This window comes from Artemia sp. Qi Xiang Cuo, chromosome 13 (assembly GCF_049724085.1).
Source record: "Artemia sp. Qi Xiang Cuo chromosome 13, ASM4972408v1, whole genome shotgun sequence".
Taxonomy (NCBI): domain Eukaryota; kingdom Metazoa; phylum Arthropoda; class Branchiopoda; order Anostraca; family Artemiidae; genus Artemia; species Artemia sp. Qi Xiang Cuo.
This window is the reverse complement of record NC_142806.1, coordinates 48,630,315-48,649,981: the sequence shown is the minus strand read 5'-3', so window position 1 is coordinate 48,649,981 and position 19,667 is coordinate 48,630,315. Positions and strand designations below refer to the sequence as shown.

Sequence of the window (19,667 nt, the reverse complement as noted above, 5' to 3'; positions counted from 1 at the left end):
AAATAGCTAAAAAATATGCTGTATTTGAACACAAAAAATGTCGTATTAATATCTAACAGAATCGCTGCGAAATACGATTAATTACATGCGGGGTATCTCTGTTGGAATCAAGCTCTTGAGCGGGAATTAATGGTAAAAAATACTTATATTTATTCCTTCCTATTGCTTCAATATATTCATCTTACAGAAAACAGAGTTACTTACTGTGTCTATCAGCCTTATGTATGTCTGGCTGCTATGATTAGCTTGTATGGGAGACTGTCCCCTATTATATATCGTAGCTATTAGGAGTCCAACCGAAAACATATCACTTGCAAAAGAGGCCATAGATCTTGTTTGTGTTTCTGGAGCTGAAAATAGAAAATTTATCTTTAACATCTTTTGATCAAAAGCTTCCAGTATCATTAGTTAGTCGATCTAATAGCAGAATATAGGTGTTTCACTTTGCTGTTTAAACTTTGAGCATTCTTGCTCTTTCATCAAAATTTGCCACTGCGACAGCACCCAGGTTCGTATTTTGCCTCAGTGCCTCGGCTTCCGTTGAAGTACTAGGCTATTCAAGGGCCACTTTACTCTTCGTCACTAAGCTTATGTCTCAAAGCGTTTCCTTTCCACCACACCACAACACCACTCTCTGAGACACTCTACTCCACCATAAACTAACCCCCATGCTACATTCCAAACCATCACACTATGCACTGTCATATTGTGTCAAACTCTGCCAAGCCAAACTCTGCAACTGTGTCTTATGTTTTACCATGTCAAACTGTGTTCTACAGCACCCCTTTCCGCCCCGCAAAGTTCCATCACCCTGCGCTACGTTAAAACCAAATTTTAAAAATTATGAAACATAGCAGTCCATTTTTTCATAGTTAGTCACGACATACTAAGCTCTACCATACCATGACACATCACACATCACAACTCTTTGCCATGCTCCATAGCACCACGCCCCCCCCCCACCACCACGCACAAATATACAAAGATATACAATACTCCGTCTCACTGCATCACAGTTTACAAAAAATGGGGAGAGGGTCACAATAAACAGCAATTTCCGAGATCTAGTACATTTTAGACGGCAAAACGGTTCAGAAGGCACCTTACCATGTTTCTACCCTAGTCGCATCCGTGGTTCCACATGAAATTATGCCCAAGTTTGAAGGCTGGGATTACATTAAAGAGTAACATATATTACGCTTTTGAGGGTCAAATTTATATATATTTTAGAAGTTTTGGGCCTGGTATTCAAAAGAAATTTAAACAATAATAGATTTTGAAAAATCTGTTGTCTCCAAAGATATTTTCTACCACGAATCATTTCTTATTGTTAACTCTAAAATTGATAATTTTTTAATCCGCAACGAATAGAAGAGTTAGATATTTTTTGCTATAAAATATATAAATAAAAATATATAAAAACTAAACCTACAGATATTAAACTTCGTTTATTTCTCTTTTTTGGGACCTAGATAAGCAAAATGAAAGATGGGGGAGCTAACATTTTCGCTCATTAAAACAGCCGCACAACGCTTGTCCTTGCCGCACCACTTGCCACCAGATTCTGTAACATGGTTCACCCCATCGACCACTACAGGTCACATTTCAACAACACACCATGCTCCCATCCACCCCGCCATATTACACACCTTATTGGAATCAAAGCCATGAAAGAATTCTGTATAACGGAAGGACCAGAAATGTGGCTTCTAGGATCATTCTCCTCCTATTCGTTCCCTACATTTTGTTTCAATTATTTTTAATCTGTTTTATTAAGGGACCAAAGTGAGACCCTTGTGCCATGGTTTCCTTCAGGCTAATATTACAATATGAAAATCCAAACTCAAATCACTCGAAGCACATATTTTACAACTGCTGGATATGTTACACTTTATCGAATATTAGTCATGCAAGTAATTTGAATCAGTATCTAAAGTGCGTTCTTTGAGCCTGTGTTCCTCCGATAGCACCCCTAATCTCCTCAAATTGTTCTAATCGGACATTATGTACTATTTTAACTCATGATAGTTCAGCAATTATTTACATAATTGTCTTAAATAATTAAATAACCAATATTAAAATAATTAAGATGACATTGTGGTTGTCTTAAATTAAAACAGACTAGGTTATTATTCGACAACTGTGCTTGGTTTCTGCCAAATTTGGGATTTATTTGTTTCTTAGCTTCTTGATTACAAACATACAGCTAATATTGCTTCAACTGGATACCAATATTTTTGTCGCAGAATTTAAATTAGAATGAACGGAACTTACAGGTTTAATTAAAATTAGATTATTGTACAAGGCTCGAGCTGACTCCTGGGCACTGATAATCGATATTTATTTATTCATTCTTTGTCCTCTAGGCTTGGTTGCTCACCCTATGACAACTTCGAAGATAATCAGCACGTCTTTATACGCCTCGTTTCCCTTGAGTGGCGGAGGGAGTCTTAATAACAGTGGTTAGAGCCCATCAGCTATCTGGCAAAGGTTCACTCAATTACTCACCAATAAGGGCTTTTGTGACTATTTTCAGCTTTGCCAACTCCTTTAACCAGACTGAAAGCTGTCCTAAATGGCAATTTCTACGTAAAGGATGTAAATCATGTAATAATTTTTAATACGTCCCAAACTGTTTCTGAGACCGATTACTGATTGGTGGAATCTAAAAACTCAACTTGAATAGTAGGTTTAAGAAAAGGAAACATATTTTCTAATGACTTTCCTAGTGAATTATATGCCTATATCTTTTTCGAGGTATCCCGTAGATACTTTGAAAGAGGCTTTCCTAAGATTTTGGAATCAGCCTTGCTCCTCCCTAATATACACTACTAGATGTAACATAAATAATCATCAGCATAAAGTTCATCACCAAAGCGCGTCGAAGCGGACTTGCACACCTAAATATCACCACCTTCTCTGACCCAGCTATGTGTCGCCCCTTGCAATAAAATCACCCAAAGCCAGGGTTGAAGCCTACTTTTGGCACTTCCCTGTGTGGCTTTCCACGTAACAAGAACAAGGTGAAGTCAAATTTTTCTCCAGCATTAGCAAAATGTATAGATACACAAATCACGCTCTTTCGTAATATTACGGTGAAAATCCTATTTTTAAATGATCAATTTTACCATTTACAGTAAATGTTAGTTAAAAGTCATTTTATAATCATTAATTTATTTGTAACTTGTGTTCGAAAATTGGAGTTAGCGAAAGAGGAGGAGTGAGGGGAATCCCTCACTCTTTGAAAGGGGAATCCCCTAACAATAAGGATTCAAATGACAAACCTTCAAAGGAGTTTTCCCCTCCAGTTCCCACAGAATTTGATTGTTCAATCTATTAATAAAATCAAGTGATTCCCGATTAATGTTCGGAATTTCTTGGAAGAAAGTCATGTGAAAGTCATAACGAACTGTAAGTAAGGCGCGACTCGGCGCAATAGTAATCGAAACTCTATAAACAGAATTTTAATGTTAATAAATGAATCTAAAGAGTCAACGTATTATTCTGACTATAAATATATAAGATTCATTAAGATTAGTGTTACCCATCAAAAGTTACGACCCTGAGAAAATTTGCCTCATATTTGGAATTGAGGGATACACCTCTTGAAATCCAAGGAATATAGATGAAAATCACACCATCAGATTCAGTGTACCCAAGAACCCTAATGTAGAAGTTTCAGGCTCCTATATACAAAAATTTGGAATTCTACTATTTTTGCCAGAAGACAGATCACGGATACGTGCTTATTTTATATTTTGTTTTCATTTTTTTCCCTCCAGGGTTGATCGTATTAAAATAATGGTACTAGAAGATTAGAAGAGGGTGCATTTGAACTAAAATTGAAAGTTCAAGTGCTCTTTTTAAGTGACGAAAAAGATTCGAGGGCAACCGGCCTCCTCTCCCACGCCCATTTATTTCCCAAGGTTATCTGATTAAAATTTTGAGATAGTCATTTTGTTCAGTATAGTTAAAAGATCAAATAACTAAGTCTTTAGGGGCAAAATGGCCCCCCCCACAGTCCGTAGGGAGATGCCTGTAAGTTATGAAATTGGCACATTATTTACTCATAGTATTTGTTATTGGCAAGGATACATACATTTTTCGGGGGGGGGGGGCATTTTGTTCTTGTGGTGGATTTTAAAGTGGGAGAATCATCCTTGGGGAGGAAAATATCAGGGGGGGTTTTCCAGTACATATGGAGATGTTCTGAGTGAATTATCGGGGGCTATTTTCCGCGTGTTATGATTTCCAGAAACAAATTCTACGGAAGGCGGCATTTCTGGAGTGATTGAGAAACCGATTGGAGATTAAAGTCTTTTTCAAATGAAAGTATGCTAACGATAATGTTTCAGGCTGAATCGTCCGCAAAAATTTTTACGGGGAGTGGGATGATATTCAGCGAGGATGGAACTCTCTGGATGGAACTTTACAGTGGGGTGTGCGCTTTACTTTGGATAAAATTTTCAAGGTGGAGTCACGCGTGAGGGGAGAGGGACATGTTTCATGGTGGCTGAGCCTGATTTAACTGCAGTATTTGAAAAACGAACGGAAATTGAGCAAAAATATGTTTTTTAACTGAAAGCAAGTATTAATATTAAAACTCAAAACAAACAGAAATTAATCCGTATATGAAGGGTTGTCCCTCCTCAATACCTTGCTCTTTACGCTAAAGTTTTTACTGTTTGTCCGAATTTTTAAGAACCTCTACTGAAACACAGGGGCCGTTTAATTAGAATAGGAAGCTGTTTAAAAAGTGCTAACAACTTTAACGTAAAGAGCAAGATATTGAGGAGGGGCAATCATTCATATACCGAAAAATTTCTGTTCGTTTTAAGTTTTAATCTTTGCTCCTTACTTTCAAAAAAATAATATGTTTTTTTTATTTAATGAATGAAAAACCTTGCGGGGATACTACTGCCAAAAAAACACAACAAATTGACTAAGACAAGAGCCAAGAATTATCGAGGTGAGGGGCAGGGACAAAGCAAAGAATAGCCATTTAATCCCAATGTCACCACATTTTTCCAGTTTTTGCCTTTTAATTTAAGGATTATTTAATGTTACGTAATATGGTGCGCCTCCCCGCTCAAATCACGTCACTACTTATTTTGGTCACAGCTTAAGGGAGTAATTTACTACTTAACGATCTGATGCAACTCGAAAACGTTTTGCTTAAAAAACTTATAGACAATTTAGCCAACTACTTTTTTGTACATGCATTTGTCATTACTATATTTAGCTGTTTTCTTTACTTTCTTTTGCTCTCTAATAAGGAAACTACAGACAGGCAAACCTTTTCAAACTTCATTCTCATAATAATTGTTTACGAGGGTGTTGTTGTATCTTTAGGATTTTAACAAACTTTGTACTGTGCCTTCTCCTTAAAAGTTCATTTTAGCCTGTGTTTTATTTATTTTACCGTCAAACCAAAGTCAAATAGTACTTTCAGATTATCCACAGCTAGGTGTAAACAGAAGGGGCGGGGGATATTAAGATGATATAAAAAAAAATGACAAAAGCGATAAAGATATAGGTAACCTACATAACTATTTTGATAGAAAATTAAATCAACACAAAAATTGTTTGCCAGCAAAATTGTAGATAGAAGGCAGAACAACTTAATAAATGGTTTGGTATAATCTGAGTAGCGCATTGAGACTTACAATTAGACTGTTTACCTAATGATAACAATACAACTATATTTCAAAATTAGATATTATAGTGATAAGTGATCTAAAAACCTACCCAAAGACAATATTGAGAAAATATTGGGTTATAATTATGTCACGTAAACACATGTTCTAAATAATACAAAAAGTGTTACCAGAACTTCTAAAATGTAATTTTTTACCGATTAAACTCCAGAAGCATAAATTACCCAACCTTGTATTATGGGAAGTTGTCAATACAAACAGTTCCATCCAACTATACAATAGCTATAATGTTTCTTTCAATTAACTTAAAGAGACTCTTAGAACAAAAATATAAAAGGAAAGCGAAGAGCCATATTAAAACCAAAAAAACATAAATAAAAAAACCCCAGAAAAACAGAAAAACAAGAAAAAGAAAAACAGAAAAAAACTAAAATTATCAGAAATGGAGTGACATAATATTTAAAACTTATAACAAATATAAATTGGTGAGGGGATTGATAAAACCTAAGACAAACAGAAATTAAAATAAATAATAACATCAAACATAGAGATAACAGCTGCTGGTATGGATGAATAGATGACTCCTAAAACGAACAGATAGGGGGCAGAGGGTGCCCTTATCCCTAGTGCAGAAATTTAAAAGGCGCAAAATTTCAAATGAATAATCTAACGGTTATAATAACTTAGTAATTTTGGAAATTTATTTTTACTAAAATAAAGTAGAGGGCGTACCTGGAGAAAATATAAGCAAACTGAATCCAAATATTCATTTTCTCATATCTTCCTCAGCATTTCTTGAAAATATATTTAAGAAGCAACAAAAGTAAAATATTGCAATGACTTACATCTCATTCAGTTGTTTTGCGAACTCCAAGATATGACAAAATAGTTCAAATAGAGATTAAAAAAAAAAATAATTAAATACCGAAACATTTCCTTAAAGAAACCGATTGACGTGTTAGAATTAATAGTGCAATTAATTAAAAAACTTTCCGAAAAAGAAATTTCTCAAAGAAAAACAAAGGCTCTATTAAACTTAAGATCAGCAGATACAAATATCTGTTAAAATTCAAACTAAAAACGATAAGAAATTACTATTAAAGAATAAATTAAACCCAAAACGAACAGATATTAAAAGAACAATCGTAGCAAACAAAAATGTAAAAGACACTAATATTAATGAATAAATAAATCTTAAAACGAGTGAAACTTAAATTTAATATGCAAATCAAGCTTGAAACGAAGAAAAATCACTACAAACAAGAGTTTGGGTTTTGTCTCCTTCTTTCACTGCAAAAGTCTAAAACCAACTGCGTCATTGGCGCCAAGGGCGCCGGCAGAGAATTTTTCAGGGGGGGGGGGCAAACACTAAAATATAATTGGTGGTGGAGTGACAGGAAATATATTTCAGTAAACTTTTTTTGGTTTGAATAAGTTTTTTTTAAATACTTTTAGGAAAAACTCTCTAATAAAAAGAGCAATTGAATTGCATGGAAAATGAAATAAAATACTTAAAATTTTAAACGACAAGGATTCCTGGCAAAGGAATTAATTTGTTTAACCAATAATATATTTAATTATTAAGCATTTAATCTTAAAAGAAAGACTTATTGCTACCGTGGATTACAACAGATGATAAAAAAACTGGAAGTAAAAAGTGACTTGGACCAATATTCACCAAAACTAAAAATGGTGTTCTCCTGACAATTGCTACACCGCCGGTATTGGCTTTTTATGCTGATTCCAAATATATAAGATTCTTTCAGTTTAATGTTCCCATCCAAAATCTGAGATCTGAGAAAATTTCTCTGATCTGAGAAATTTCTGATCAGAATCTGAGAAAATTTATCTGATATTTGGAAAAAGGGGAAACACCCCCAAAAAAGCAAGCGATATTATTGAAAATCCTTTATTAAATACATAATATCAGAGACCCTATCATAGAGGTTTCAAGCTCCAATCTTAAAAATGTGGAATTTCGCTTTTTTTCAGAAGAAATATCGTCGATGCATGTTTATTTGTTTTGTTTTTTCCCCAGTGGTAATTGCATCAAACGGAAGGTCCAAGATATTTGGGAGGGAGCTCATTCAAACGTAAATTTAAAGCTCTTTTTTAAGTGACCATTCAGATTGGGCCAGGGAAAAGTCTTGTTTTCTTGCTATTTTACGTCACCAAAATACGACTTTACCCCAAAGAGGACGAATTTGCAATCAATTTAAGATTCTGGGAAGCTAATTGATTTAAAAGTATAAAAAACTATATTTTAGGTTACCCAGTTGCAAAAGAAGTATTGCCACACGGTGGCAGTACTGGGTTCAACCAGGTTGATTCGCTTTATTTGTAATGTAATTAGGGTACGTTAATAGGGATGCATCTATTGATACGACGAGTACAAGATTACAGCCAATCAGAGGGCCAGATTCTAACGAGTACAAAACCAAATCCGCTTTATAGGCCAAACAGAGATGTTTCTGAGTGTATTGAATATAGACGGAAATCCATATTTCTAGGATATTTTCGCCTAGATTTACGTAAAAGGCTATGATGGAAATCAAATTACACAATTCTATTTTTAAATATGGCTCCTCTATAAACATTAGTATAAGTTCATTATACATATTGCTTAATATAACACTTCATTTTCAGCTTTGAACAATAAGCAGTATGAAGAATATTGACAGTAGGCCTATTGTTAACCAATTATATGCCGTAAGTTTATTTTATAAATAATTAATTGAAATATTTCGGTACTGTTGCATTATAAGAGAGACTTCTTAAAAAGTCAAGTTTTGTTAATAAAATGAAAATGGATGAATAGTTGTTTAGAAACAAATTCGGGGTATATATATTGGCACATTGTGGGGACAAGAGAATAAAGCAGAGCATATATTAAATGTAAATTGGCTAACATTTTTACCTCTGATCGCAAATTTTAGGCCTACTGGATGCGTCTACGTTAACGATCTTTTTTTTTTATTTAAAGCCTATATGCTGGAACTGTGTTAACAAGTCTATATCTAAATACCCCCCCCCTTGTTTTTTGAGCTTATTACATTTCGAAAGTTATGCTATGGGTTTGTAGCCTACGTAACTATCTAAATCTGACAATTTAACCACACCCCATAATTCCTGGTTTTTTCATTAGCCCTGGTTTTTAGAAACATAATTTCTAAGATATTTACATGACTCTATGCTGTATTATGGCTTTTTTGTGCATTTCTGTTCTATAGGCTTTTTCTGAAGGAAATTAGATAATTGTGCATTATATGACACATGAAAGAGGTCAAGTTTTCTTAATGATAATGTAATAAAATATAATAGTTTAGAAACAAATTTTGGCTTTACATTTCCACATTAGGTGGGGGGGAGGGGTAAAGCATACCATATATTAAATAGATACAACCTGGAAATTGGTTTTCTAAGATCAATATCGAAGAGGAGGGAGGGGGTGTATAATAGGGGGCGATTTTGGTTTTTCACTACAATTTGTACGGTTTTTCTCTACATGAAAAACTAAAATTTAAATTCTTTTTAAGGATAATTTCGAGCAATGTACCCCACCCAACAAGAAGGCTAGGGTCAATGATGCTACACCCGTGCAGCGGTTGGAGATGGCTGGTTCATCCATGCCCCCAAAATCACAAAGGAGAAATTCTATCCCATCTATGCTCCGCACGCTAGACGATGAAGTCACCAGGCCTTCAAGACCTACAGTTATTCATTACATTGCCTCTTCTACGCCCTCTATACAAGGCAAGAATGACATCGCCCACAGTGCAAGGCCCTCTGCAACCTCCACGCAAGACGGTGAAGTCACCGGGCCTTCAAGTCCCTCAATTATTGTCTATGATACCTCTTCTATGCCCTCTATACAAGGCCATGATGTGCCCCCTACTGCCCTTCACATGCAAGCTGTAGATCTTAATGTGAGTTTTTAAATTTATTGTTATCTCCAATAATGATTTTTCTCCCAAAGGGAATTATATTGCTCCCTTTGACGCTAGCACTTCAGAGCTATTAGTCTCCTTGATAAACAGGTTGTAATTATCGAATCCTTTGAAGTGCACGCATCCAGCCTGCTAAATCCTTATGAATTAGGATAGCAAAGGTTTCGCTGAAAAAGATACTTTTTTATTCCCATCATATTGTCTAGAGTAAATCCTATGAATTGTGAGATGGGAAATGAGAAAGGTTTCTCAGAAAAAAAATGCTTTTTTTAGATGTTATCATTTTCACTATTTTATTGTGTGTGTGTGAGTGGCGCATGCGCTGCCTTTATTATTTTTCTGTCTACTAGATAATTCGCTGAGATAGTATAATGAATATTACAAATTTATGGCTATTATAATGCTAAGCAGCTGCGATGTTATTAAGCATGTTAAATGTTATGATTTTCACTATTTTATTGTGTATGTGTGAACGGCGCATGCGCTGCTTTTATTATTTTTCTGTCTACTAGATAATTCACTAATATAGTATGTTGAATATTACCGGTTTATGAGTACTAATATTCAATTTTTTTACCTGAAAAAATAGTTCTGATTCTTTTATAGGTTTAGAAATAAGTAGCTCATATTATTTCTTGAAATCGACTCGATTAAAAAGCTTAAAAACCATCCAAATGATACTTTTCGTACACAGATAGTGGCTTTGCTACTAATTCTGCTACGAATAATAAGTGTGTATTTTTTTTAAGCACATGTTTTAAACAATTAGAAAATATAGTCACTATTAACCAAATTTTCGACTTTAAAAAAATAGGGTGTTTTATGCACTTTGAAATTAAGTGGCTGTTTCTTTATAGGTTACATCGGTTCCATACGCACTACTTTCCCCCCTATCTGGGGGGAAGGTAATTTAATTGATCATGAAAATGAAATGGCTTGGTTGGATTTACATAGCACTAATACACTAGAGGCTATGCTAAGTGAACTGGGAGATTTTACTCCAAACACAAGTCCTATTGTTAAACAAAGTGGGGGAGGGGGTGTAGTTGATGATGATGATATAGAAGGAGGAGGGGGTAGGGTTTAGCTAATGAGGGGGGGGGGGTAATTACACAATTCTCGTCGCTACCGGATTTTCAACAAACAAATTCGATACTGAATACAATAGACGTTTTTACTGCAACCTTCGGTGGTCCATTTAATACACTTAAGGGGGAAATTTTTATAACCGACCCCATTTATATTATTCATGAGTATGTAAAAAAAATTCGTGCACTTTTAGAAAACCAGATTCAGCCGGGGGGGGGGGTCGGGACAGTATCAAAGCCTCAATTGTATTAAAAATATTTTATCTAAATTAGAGTCATGGGGAGGTGTATGACCATTAGGTAAACACCAAAAGGTTGGTAGTGTATCTTCATTTGCAAAATTACGAGAGTGTATATATGCAATGGGTCGACAATATTGTCACACATCTCGAAAATTATAATGAGAATGGTAGTGGTTCCATAGTTTTATTTATTGAAAATTTAAGTGTAAATATATGCAACTTTAGAAAAGATTTATTTTAAGAGGGCGGCTGGAGGGTCCAGGGCAATAGTTTTAAAATATAATCCTGATTATTAATTAATCGTCACTGCAAATGGAGCAATTTCCCGTTTGAAAAATACCCACTATCCGATGATGTTGCCAGCAGAGGATCGCTTGGCCATTAAAATAAGGAAATATGTTGGGTTTGTATGGGGGAATCTGAAGAGGGGAATAAGGGGAAAGCGACTAGGGGAAAAACTAGGGGAGGGAAGGAGAAAGTCCGCGACCATGATCACTTGTGGCAGGAAAGATCTTCAGGGGGTAGTAATTTTCATGGTGTAGTACACCCATCGTGCAATTTGAATGTAAGCCAGCAGTTTTTTATACCGGTTTTCATTCACAATTCAAATAATGATTTGAAATTTATTTTACAGGCTTGGGCACGCATGCACAGGGAGGGAGGGGGAGGGCAGATACTCCATGGGTAAATAACTCATTTACCTACGGTATTATCCCCAAATCTAGTGAGAAGCTGGTGCTTTTAGAGTTGAAATGGCAGGCAGTGGATAATGGGCATACGTACTGGAATAAAATCCGTTTTATAGATTCTTATAGTTTTTTTCCCAAAGCTCTGAGTCAACTAATTCAAGTGCAGAAAAGTGAAAATTTCGATAGTTTCCCTATACTTAAACAGTGCTTTCCAGACAGTGAAGTGTATGACTTACTGACTTGTAAAGGCATATATGCATATGACTATTACTGCTCTGGCGCAAGGTTAAGTGAGGAGAAACTCCATCCCATTAAAGCATTCTATAATTCACTTACCGATAGTGAATGCACTGACGAGGACTATGAATTTGCTAAGAGGGTATGGGCTAAGGGTGGTTGTAAAAATAGTTGGGATTATTGTAGAATTTACTTGGCCAGTGACGTGTTAACTCTTTTAGACATTGTCTGCAAAAACACAGATCACATTTATTCGGAGTTTGAGCTAGACATTGGCTATTATTTTTCAACACCACACCTCGTCATGGACTTAATTCTAAAAATTAGTAGGGAGGAAATAGGTTTGATAACCGATGTGGATCAACACCTACTTGTAAAAAGATCTATGAGGGGGGATATATTTTTCATGGGGATCGCGTCCTAACAACGGATCCAATTGGGCAGAACTCTGCTGATGGTGTAAAGTTCAATACCGTTTTTCTTGACATGAACTCACTGTACCCCTCGGCGATGTCTCACTATAGTTTACCTTGTGGCAATTACAAATTGCTTGAAAATCCTTGTGACATCCTCGACATTCACACTGTCGAGGAAAATGGTCCACAAGAATGGTTCTTTGAAATTGACGGACATATACCATTGGAACTTCACGACACTGTACAAGACTTTGTTTTCCGTGTGTGCATAGACCTGTGACCAAAGAGTCTTTGAGCCCAAACAATCGGTCTTTGGTCGAGGATATTGGCATGCACTGGACCCCCTCCAAGCAGAAACTAATTGCAGATCTGGACCCGAAATAGAATATCGTTGTTCACCACGGCCTATGGCGGTGGATGGTGAGCAATGGTTTCAGGATCACAAAAATACACAGGGCCCTGCAATTTGATCAGAAACCCTACTTGAAGACGTTTATTGACACCTTTGTCAGTAAACGCTCACAGGCAAAAGTAAAGTCGAAAAAGAAGCGTATAAGCTTATTTTAAATTCAGCTTTTGGTAAAATTTGGGAAACCGTACGAAACAGATCACGTTGTGACGTCGTAACTTGTCCCAAAGAACATGCACGAATTATCGCCGACCCCAGTTTTACAACATTCACGAGCATAGACCGTTTTCATTCACGAGCATTTACAACATTCAGGGGGTAGCTCAGTACTTCAAATTTCAAAGAAACTCATATTGTCTTTCTTTTACAATGTGTGTAAAAGAAAGACAACAATGAGGGGGAGCCAAGGGAAGGGAGGTTTAAGTCTACTATGGGGACACATATTCTCTGTTGTTAAAAGTTAAAACCCGGGATTTATTAAATGATTTGGAAAATGGGGTGCACACTGCCCCACGGATGGATTTCACTAATTGGAATGAAAGCATGTACCCCGAGTTGGTGAAACGCCAGGCCCCCAATTAATTATTAATGTTAATATTGGAGACGGGGAGTGATTTAATATCCAATGTGGTGTTCCCCGGTCGCATAGTTTACTGTGTGGAAACACACGGCAAGGATGTAAAACAGGCGTTCAAAGGGGTGCCTACACACTTTGTAAAAACTAATTTTGACATGAGTGTCTACAGAAACTTTGTAGATAGTTATCTAGTGCAAAGAGCAAAAGTGCTAGAAATTCGCTCTCTACAATATAGGAACTATACTGTTAGAGTGGAGAAAAATCCCATGTCTTGCATATTTCGACAAGGTCTATATGCTCGAGAAGGGTGTAAAAGTACTTCCTCATGGGCGCTATCGTGTCTCCGATAGCTTTTAATGTGTGTACAATCGAAACCAAATTTGTCTGAACAAGTTAACTTAAATTCAATAAAAAAGTACTTGATGGGTGGGGGGGACAACAACTTGTCAATTGTCATTGTCAATCGTCATTTAACTGTTACTGCGGCTATTGTATACAGAGTTTGTTTTTCCGCTTTCTGCCGCCGCTTGGCCCCGGGTGATGGGGGATCCCGCCTGCGGCCGGCCTTCGGCCCCGGAGGCGGTATTCTCATCTTTTAAATGTTGTAAATAGGGTTTTGTCTTCTATTCTATTCGTAGTCTACAAATGTGCAGCTAATGCTATTCTTGCTGTATTTTAAGTTATTTTGACAATAAATGAAAAATGTTGTTGTTGTTGCAATTGTTGCTATTGTTGTTGTTAATAAATGAAAAATATTGCTATTGTTCTTGCTGTATTTTAAGTTGTTTTTTGTCACAAAATGAAAAATATTGTTCTGCTATTGCTGCTATTGTTGTTGATGTTGTACAAAAACTGTTGTTAATAAATGAAAAATATTGCTATTGTTCTTACTGTATTTTAAGTTGTTTTTTTGTCAATAAATGAAAAATATTGTTCTTGCTATTGTTGTTGTACAAAAAAAGTGTTAATGTTAATAAAGGAAAAAAATATGTTTTTGTTGTTCTTGGTATTGAATAAGGTACTAAGTAGATCTAAGGGAAAATTATTATTATTATTTATTCATTAGACAAGTATGGTATACAGTTAGTTGTTGTCCAACTGTTTTCAACAGCAGTGTGTATCAATTTAAAACATCATTCAGATCATTTATCTGTGGTCCATCAATGTCGGGGATAACGACACTTTCAGCTAAAATAATTAAAAATTGTAATAAAATATTTTTAGAAAAACCAAAGAAAATTTACTATTGCTATAGTATTTGGCAGGAGTCCTACGATGGCAGCTATTTCCGCTGCCAAGTCCATGTCAATACAATTCATAAGGGGACTTGACGTTTTCAATAGTATTGAACCAAACTCATGGCTAATTATTGATTATTTAGCTCAATCGATTGAACAGTTCTCACGGGAAATATTACAACTGTTTACCGTTCGCTCTCATCATGAACACATTTCCATAACCCTAGTTCTACACAATCTGTCTCATCAGAGCACGTGTAAGAGCACCCTTGCTTTGAATTACACCGTCTATATTATCCACCGAGTTGTTCGTGATTCAAGTTCTCTAATAACTCTCAATAAACAAATATATCCCGGTGCTCCAAAATTTCTACTTCCAGCGTAAAGTCTGGTGATAAATAAGCCCTATAGGTACATTTTGCTAGATTTTAATCAGAATACACCCGAGGATCTACGTGTAGTGACAGATATTTTCGACAAAGAAATTACTGTATATCTTCCGTTGAACAGTAGAAAATACTATTAGTCACCATCATGACATTGAAGAAACTACACAAAAATAAACACTTATTTTCTATTCTAGGTAGTTCAAAACCCCCACTCAGGAAGGCCATACTCAAGCATGGTGTTGACAAAAAATTTGTTGATCTAATATCTGAACTTTGTTCAAATTTAACTGAAGGCAATGTGCACTTGCCAGAACGTGTTAGACAACAGACAAAGCAACATCGTTCCACTGTACGTGCCTTGGCTTGCAAAAACAAAGTAAAAAATTTTAGAAGAAAACGTCTCCTTCAAGTGGGCGGTAGCTTTTTTACACTTTTACAGTTAATAGTCACAGGACTTGTAAACGGTTTTCTCTAGATGGCTAAACCCTATAAATTGACTCCAATAGAACTTGTCCTCTCACCCGTGGAACACTTTGAAGACAATCTAAGCAAATTCATTAATGATGAAAATTTTTCCGACGATAAAAAGCTAGTTTTACTTCAAGATGCACAGCGTCATGTGGACAAACATAGACCTTATAGTGAGAGATCCGCCACCACCACAGATTTGTTGTCGTTTTTCACTGGAATATTGCTTTAGAAAATCATCAAATGCATTTTCACTGCAATGAAATTCCCGAGGGCTAACATTAGACAGGGCTTGATGTGGTCGATGGTTATATATTTGCATGATTTTATCTAAATCCTGAATAAAAGCAGCAGTGTTTTCCAGCGCGTAATATCTCGAAATTAATAAGATTAACAAATTCACTACCGCGATCTGATTGAATTTTTCTATAGCAATCGTGTTCAAGAATACTTTATAAAGCCTGAGCAGCTTCAACACCTCTCTTTGATCGCAACGGAATGGCATATGCATAGCGACTAAAGACACTGATTGTCACTAGAATATATTGCTAGGGTGTATTGTTACGCCGTTGAATCTCATCTAGAGTTAAAAGAGCAGTTTGAATTATATGCAGAGGGAAAAAGGCTTTAGTTTGTCGATATTGTTTGCCACAAAGCCTGTGATTCCGATGCAGAGTGTAACTCGGTTCATTTTGTAGATAATATATTGCACTTTTTAATGTGCTGCCACTTATGTCAGAGGCAACTTTAGAAAGCGTTGTGGAGGAACTTAGACTTCCCGCTTCACCAATATTTTCATAGACATGTTTTAAAACTTCATCTATTTTGAATGTAAACACGTAGTGTAATGTCCACTCCCCTTTTGCACACTGAAAGGTGGTGCTTGTGTTGAGCATGAGTTGATATAAATACGTCTTTGCTTTTGTCTAGCCGTCATCATCGTTGGTGTTATCAAATCATTGCTTCTGCTAGGAGTGCTAGTATTTTCCAAGATTGATTTAAAATCTTCTTCTCCTTCTTTTTTAAATGGTGTTGTTGTTGTTGCTGTTAGAGGACTAGCACCTCTACTATATTCTCTTAATTTCTTTAGAATTTGCTTATTGCCAATAAGACTTTTGGGGAAGTTTGATGCATTTAGAAAGGTGTATAGATTATTGTCAAATGATAAAAGTCCTTTACGAATCGTAACCTTTTCCCTGAATTATAATTCGTTTCCTAGTGCTATCGACTTGAACTTGATAATCATCACTTTCCAACATGAGATATGTTAATTCTCTTTTACTCTCTTTTCTCGATGGGTCACTGGCAATAGGTTTCCAATTAATGTCACTATGGAATTCAATTCTTTCTCCTTTGATTGCGCTGCTGCAGAATCTTGAGGAGATGTTTCCTGTTTGGGGGGGGGGATTGTGAAGAAGAAATTCAACGTTGGCGATACTGTTCGAATTAACAGAATTACCAATATTATTGAAAACGGGAATTATTTATGGACCACAAAACTTTTTAAAGTGTCCAAAATCCTAGACACTGAACCCACGACATATCGGCTGCGAGACTCCAAAGATGATGAGATCCTCGGTGGTTTTTATGAATATGAACTACAGAAAGTTAGAAACAGTAGTGAAATTTATCAAATTGAAAATATATTTAAGAACCGTACTCGCAGGGGCAAGAGACAGTTGCTTGTTCGTTGGCTAGGATACAACTCTGATTTTGATTCTTGGGTTGCAGTTGAAGACATTAACAATGCCGGATGACTTCTATGTGACATTCATATCCAATGTCTCCGGCCCTCTCTAGAATTATTTGAATAGAATAAGTGATTTTTGGAAAAAACTCTCCCCCACTATCAAATTCGACGGCGCGTATGAAGTGGCTCTTGTGGACTGTATTCTCAAAAATACATATAATATCCTGAGAAAAGATCGCAAATATGACATAAAATTTAGACCCAATGATTGGTTGCCACCACCCAATAGCGAACAGAATAAAATTCAAATGATGAATTGGATGGATTATCCATATGTTGAATTACCCTATGAAGAACTCACCTGTATGAATGATTTATGTCGTTCTATCAATAAAAGAATTTCCGCTCGTAAGAAAGGAGCCTTTCATTTCAACTTTTCAAAGGAAGAAGGTAAGATCTACAATATTGCCGATACAATATTCCCCATTGCCGATTAAAAGGTTATCCTCAATGATAATCTAAAAGATGTTCTTGGCTTTAAACTCAATATAATCAATGGTAAAAGTTCTGGAAACACTAATTTTATTTTGCTGACTACCCGCCTGCCTTGTTCCACGGACACTTGTATATTTCTCTACGCCTCATTTGTTGAAACATCCAGAGTTGGCAATAGTAATGTCCCCCTTCTACGAGTTCTTGAACGAAAAACCGATCAAGAACATATTCATCATTACAACATAAAGCATCTTCAGTATATCCCTGTAAATACTTGCTATTTGGAACTCTGCCAGTTACTACTAAGAACTGAATTGGGTGACTCTCTAGTAATATTAAAAGGTTTGACTGTCATTATATGTCATTTCAAGCCCGTCGTTTCCGGTGTTCAAAACAAACAAAATATTTCTTAGAATAATAACAATCGTTTGTATAGATCTATGTTGCTGTGTTAACATCGTTAGCTCGAAGCAGGTAGGCACTGAAATTAACTTTTACGAAAGCTGTTCACGAATGTCTGGCTATGGTATTGGCTGCTGGTTTGCTAAGCTGTTTCGCTCTGCACTACCTCTGGCTAGAAAATATATTGTACCGGCTGTGACAAATTTTGCATCTTCTACACTATACAATTGGAGCTCTGGCAAGGATTTTAAAAAAAAATGCTTCGGAAAATCTTAGGTCCAGTACGCGAACCCTTGGCGAGAAATTGAAATCTCAACAAAATGGAAAAGGTTTAAAAAGGTCGAGAAACAGTGCACCAGTCATCAGTTTCTACTCAGGTCAGAAACGAAAGACATCACACCTGTCAAAGAAAAGAAGAAAAAAGACGATACGTACAGTAAACAGAAGAAGAAGCCCCAGGAAGAGAATTGTTAGATCGAAACTGGATTTCTTTTCATAGACTGAACAGTGGCATATCTAGTGCATAAGGATACTCAACCTTCAATCACTTCATCTATAAATCTATTCAATGCAGAAAATGTCGATGTGAGTGTAAAACATGGATACTATGAACAATTAAATCCACAACAACCCCTCTCCGATGATATCCACTTTCAAATTTATTCCAATGAAGACTACTTTATGGACATGTCTTCGACATTTATAAATTAAAAAATAAAAGTCCGGAAATCCAACAATACATTGCAAATTCTTGCCGATGGAATATCCTATGAAAATTGTATATTACATAATTTATTTCGTCTAATCAGTGTCTACATAAATGGCACTTTGGTGAGCACAAGCAACAATCTTTCGAATTATACAAGCTATTTGCAGCTCATGTTGATGACACCCAAGTCATACAAGGAATTGAGAGGCACCTCCAATGGGTATGAATATATTACTGATACTAATAGTACAGATGTACTTAAAAATGCTACAACTAGTGAATTACATCCAGTTGGAAAATTATATCATGAAATATTTAATATACCCAATGGCTACCGCCCAATATTAAAGTGGATATAAAATTGACGCTTGTTCCATCCAATTTCATTTTACGAAAAGAACTTCCTGCCAATCATGATGTAAGTCTCTCCCTCACCTCTGCAATACTACATGTACGAAAGCATTATGTTATGAGTTCTGTTGCTTTGGCAGTGGAAAAACTGAGAGCGAGTGGAAATAATATTAAACTACTTGTTCTTCATAAGAACACCAATCAACGTCATATTATCACAGGCTCACGCACCTTCACCGACTCATCCTTTATCACTGACGAAATTCCGTCAAAACTAGCATTAACATTTGTAAAAAGCGCTAGTGCATTGGGATCGTCGAATGACTGCCCACATAAATTTGAACTGTTTGGGCTTTCATCTCTTGTCTGCAAAGTAAATGGAATCCCACTCTACAATCTATCTTTTGATAAATCCTATAGGAAATTGTATGAATTGACAATGCAAACCCTAGATCATGATTCACAACTAATGAAAATGGTATCACCGAAGAAACTTTCGCTAAAACACATGGTATCATTGTACTAGACCTGTCTGGCACCCAGGATTAGAGTAAAGTACGAACGGGGAGTGTGCGTTGAGAGTGTAAATTTGCCGACCCATTACCTGAGAGTATTGCACTAATCTCATTAAATCAATTTGAAACCTATTGGGAAATCACTCCC

General features: G+C 36.0%; 1 protein-coding gene across 1 annotated transcript in view; it reads right to left on the bottom strand.

The window, feature by feature from the left end:
- Positions 1–19,667, bottom strand: part of bma (SCY1-like protein bma) — a 431,463-nt gene that overhangs the window by 174,818 nt on the left and 236,978 nt on the right. The window contains exon 6 of the mRNA XM_089099020.1: positions 205–350. Within this exon, the coding sequence (XP_088955146.1) occupies positions 205–350 (146 nt within the window). The remainder of the gene's footprint in view (positions 1–204; positions 351–19,667) is intronic.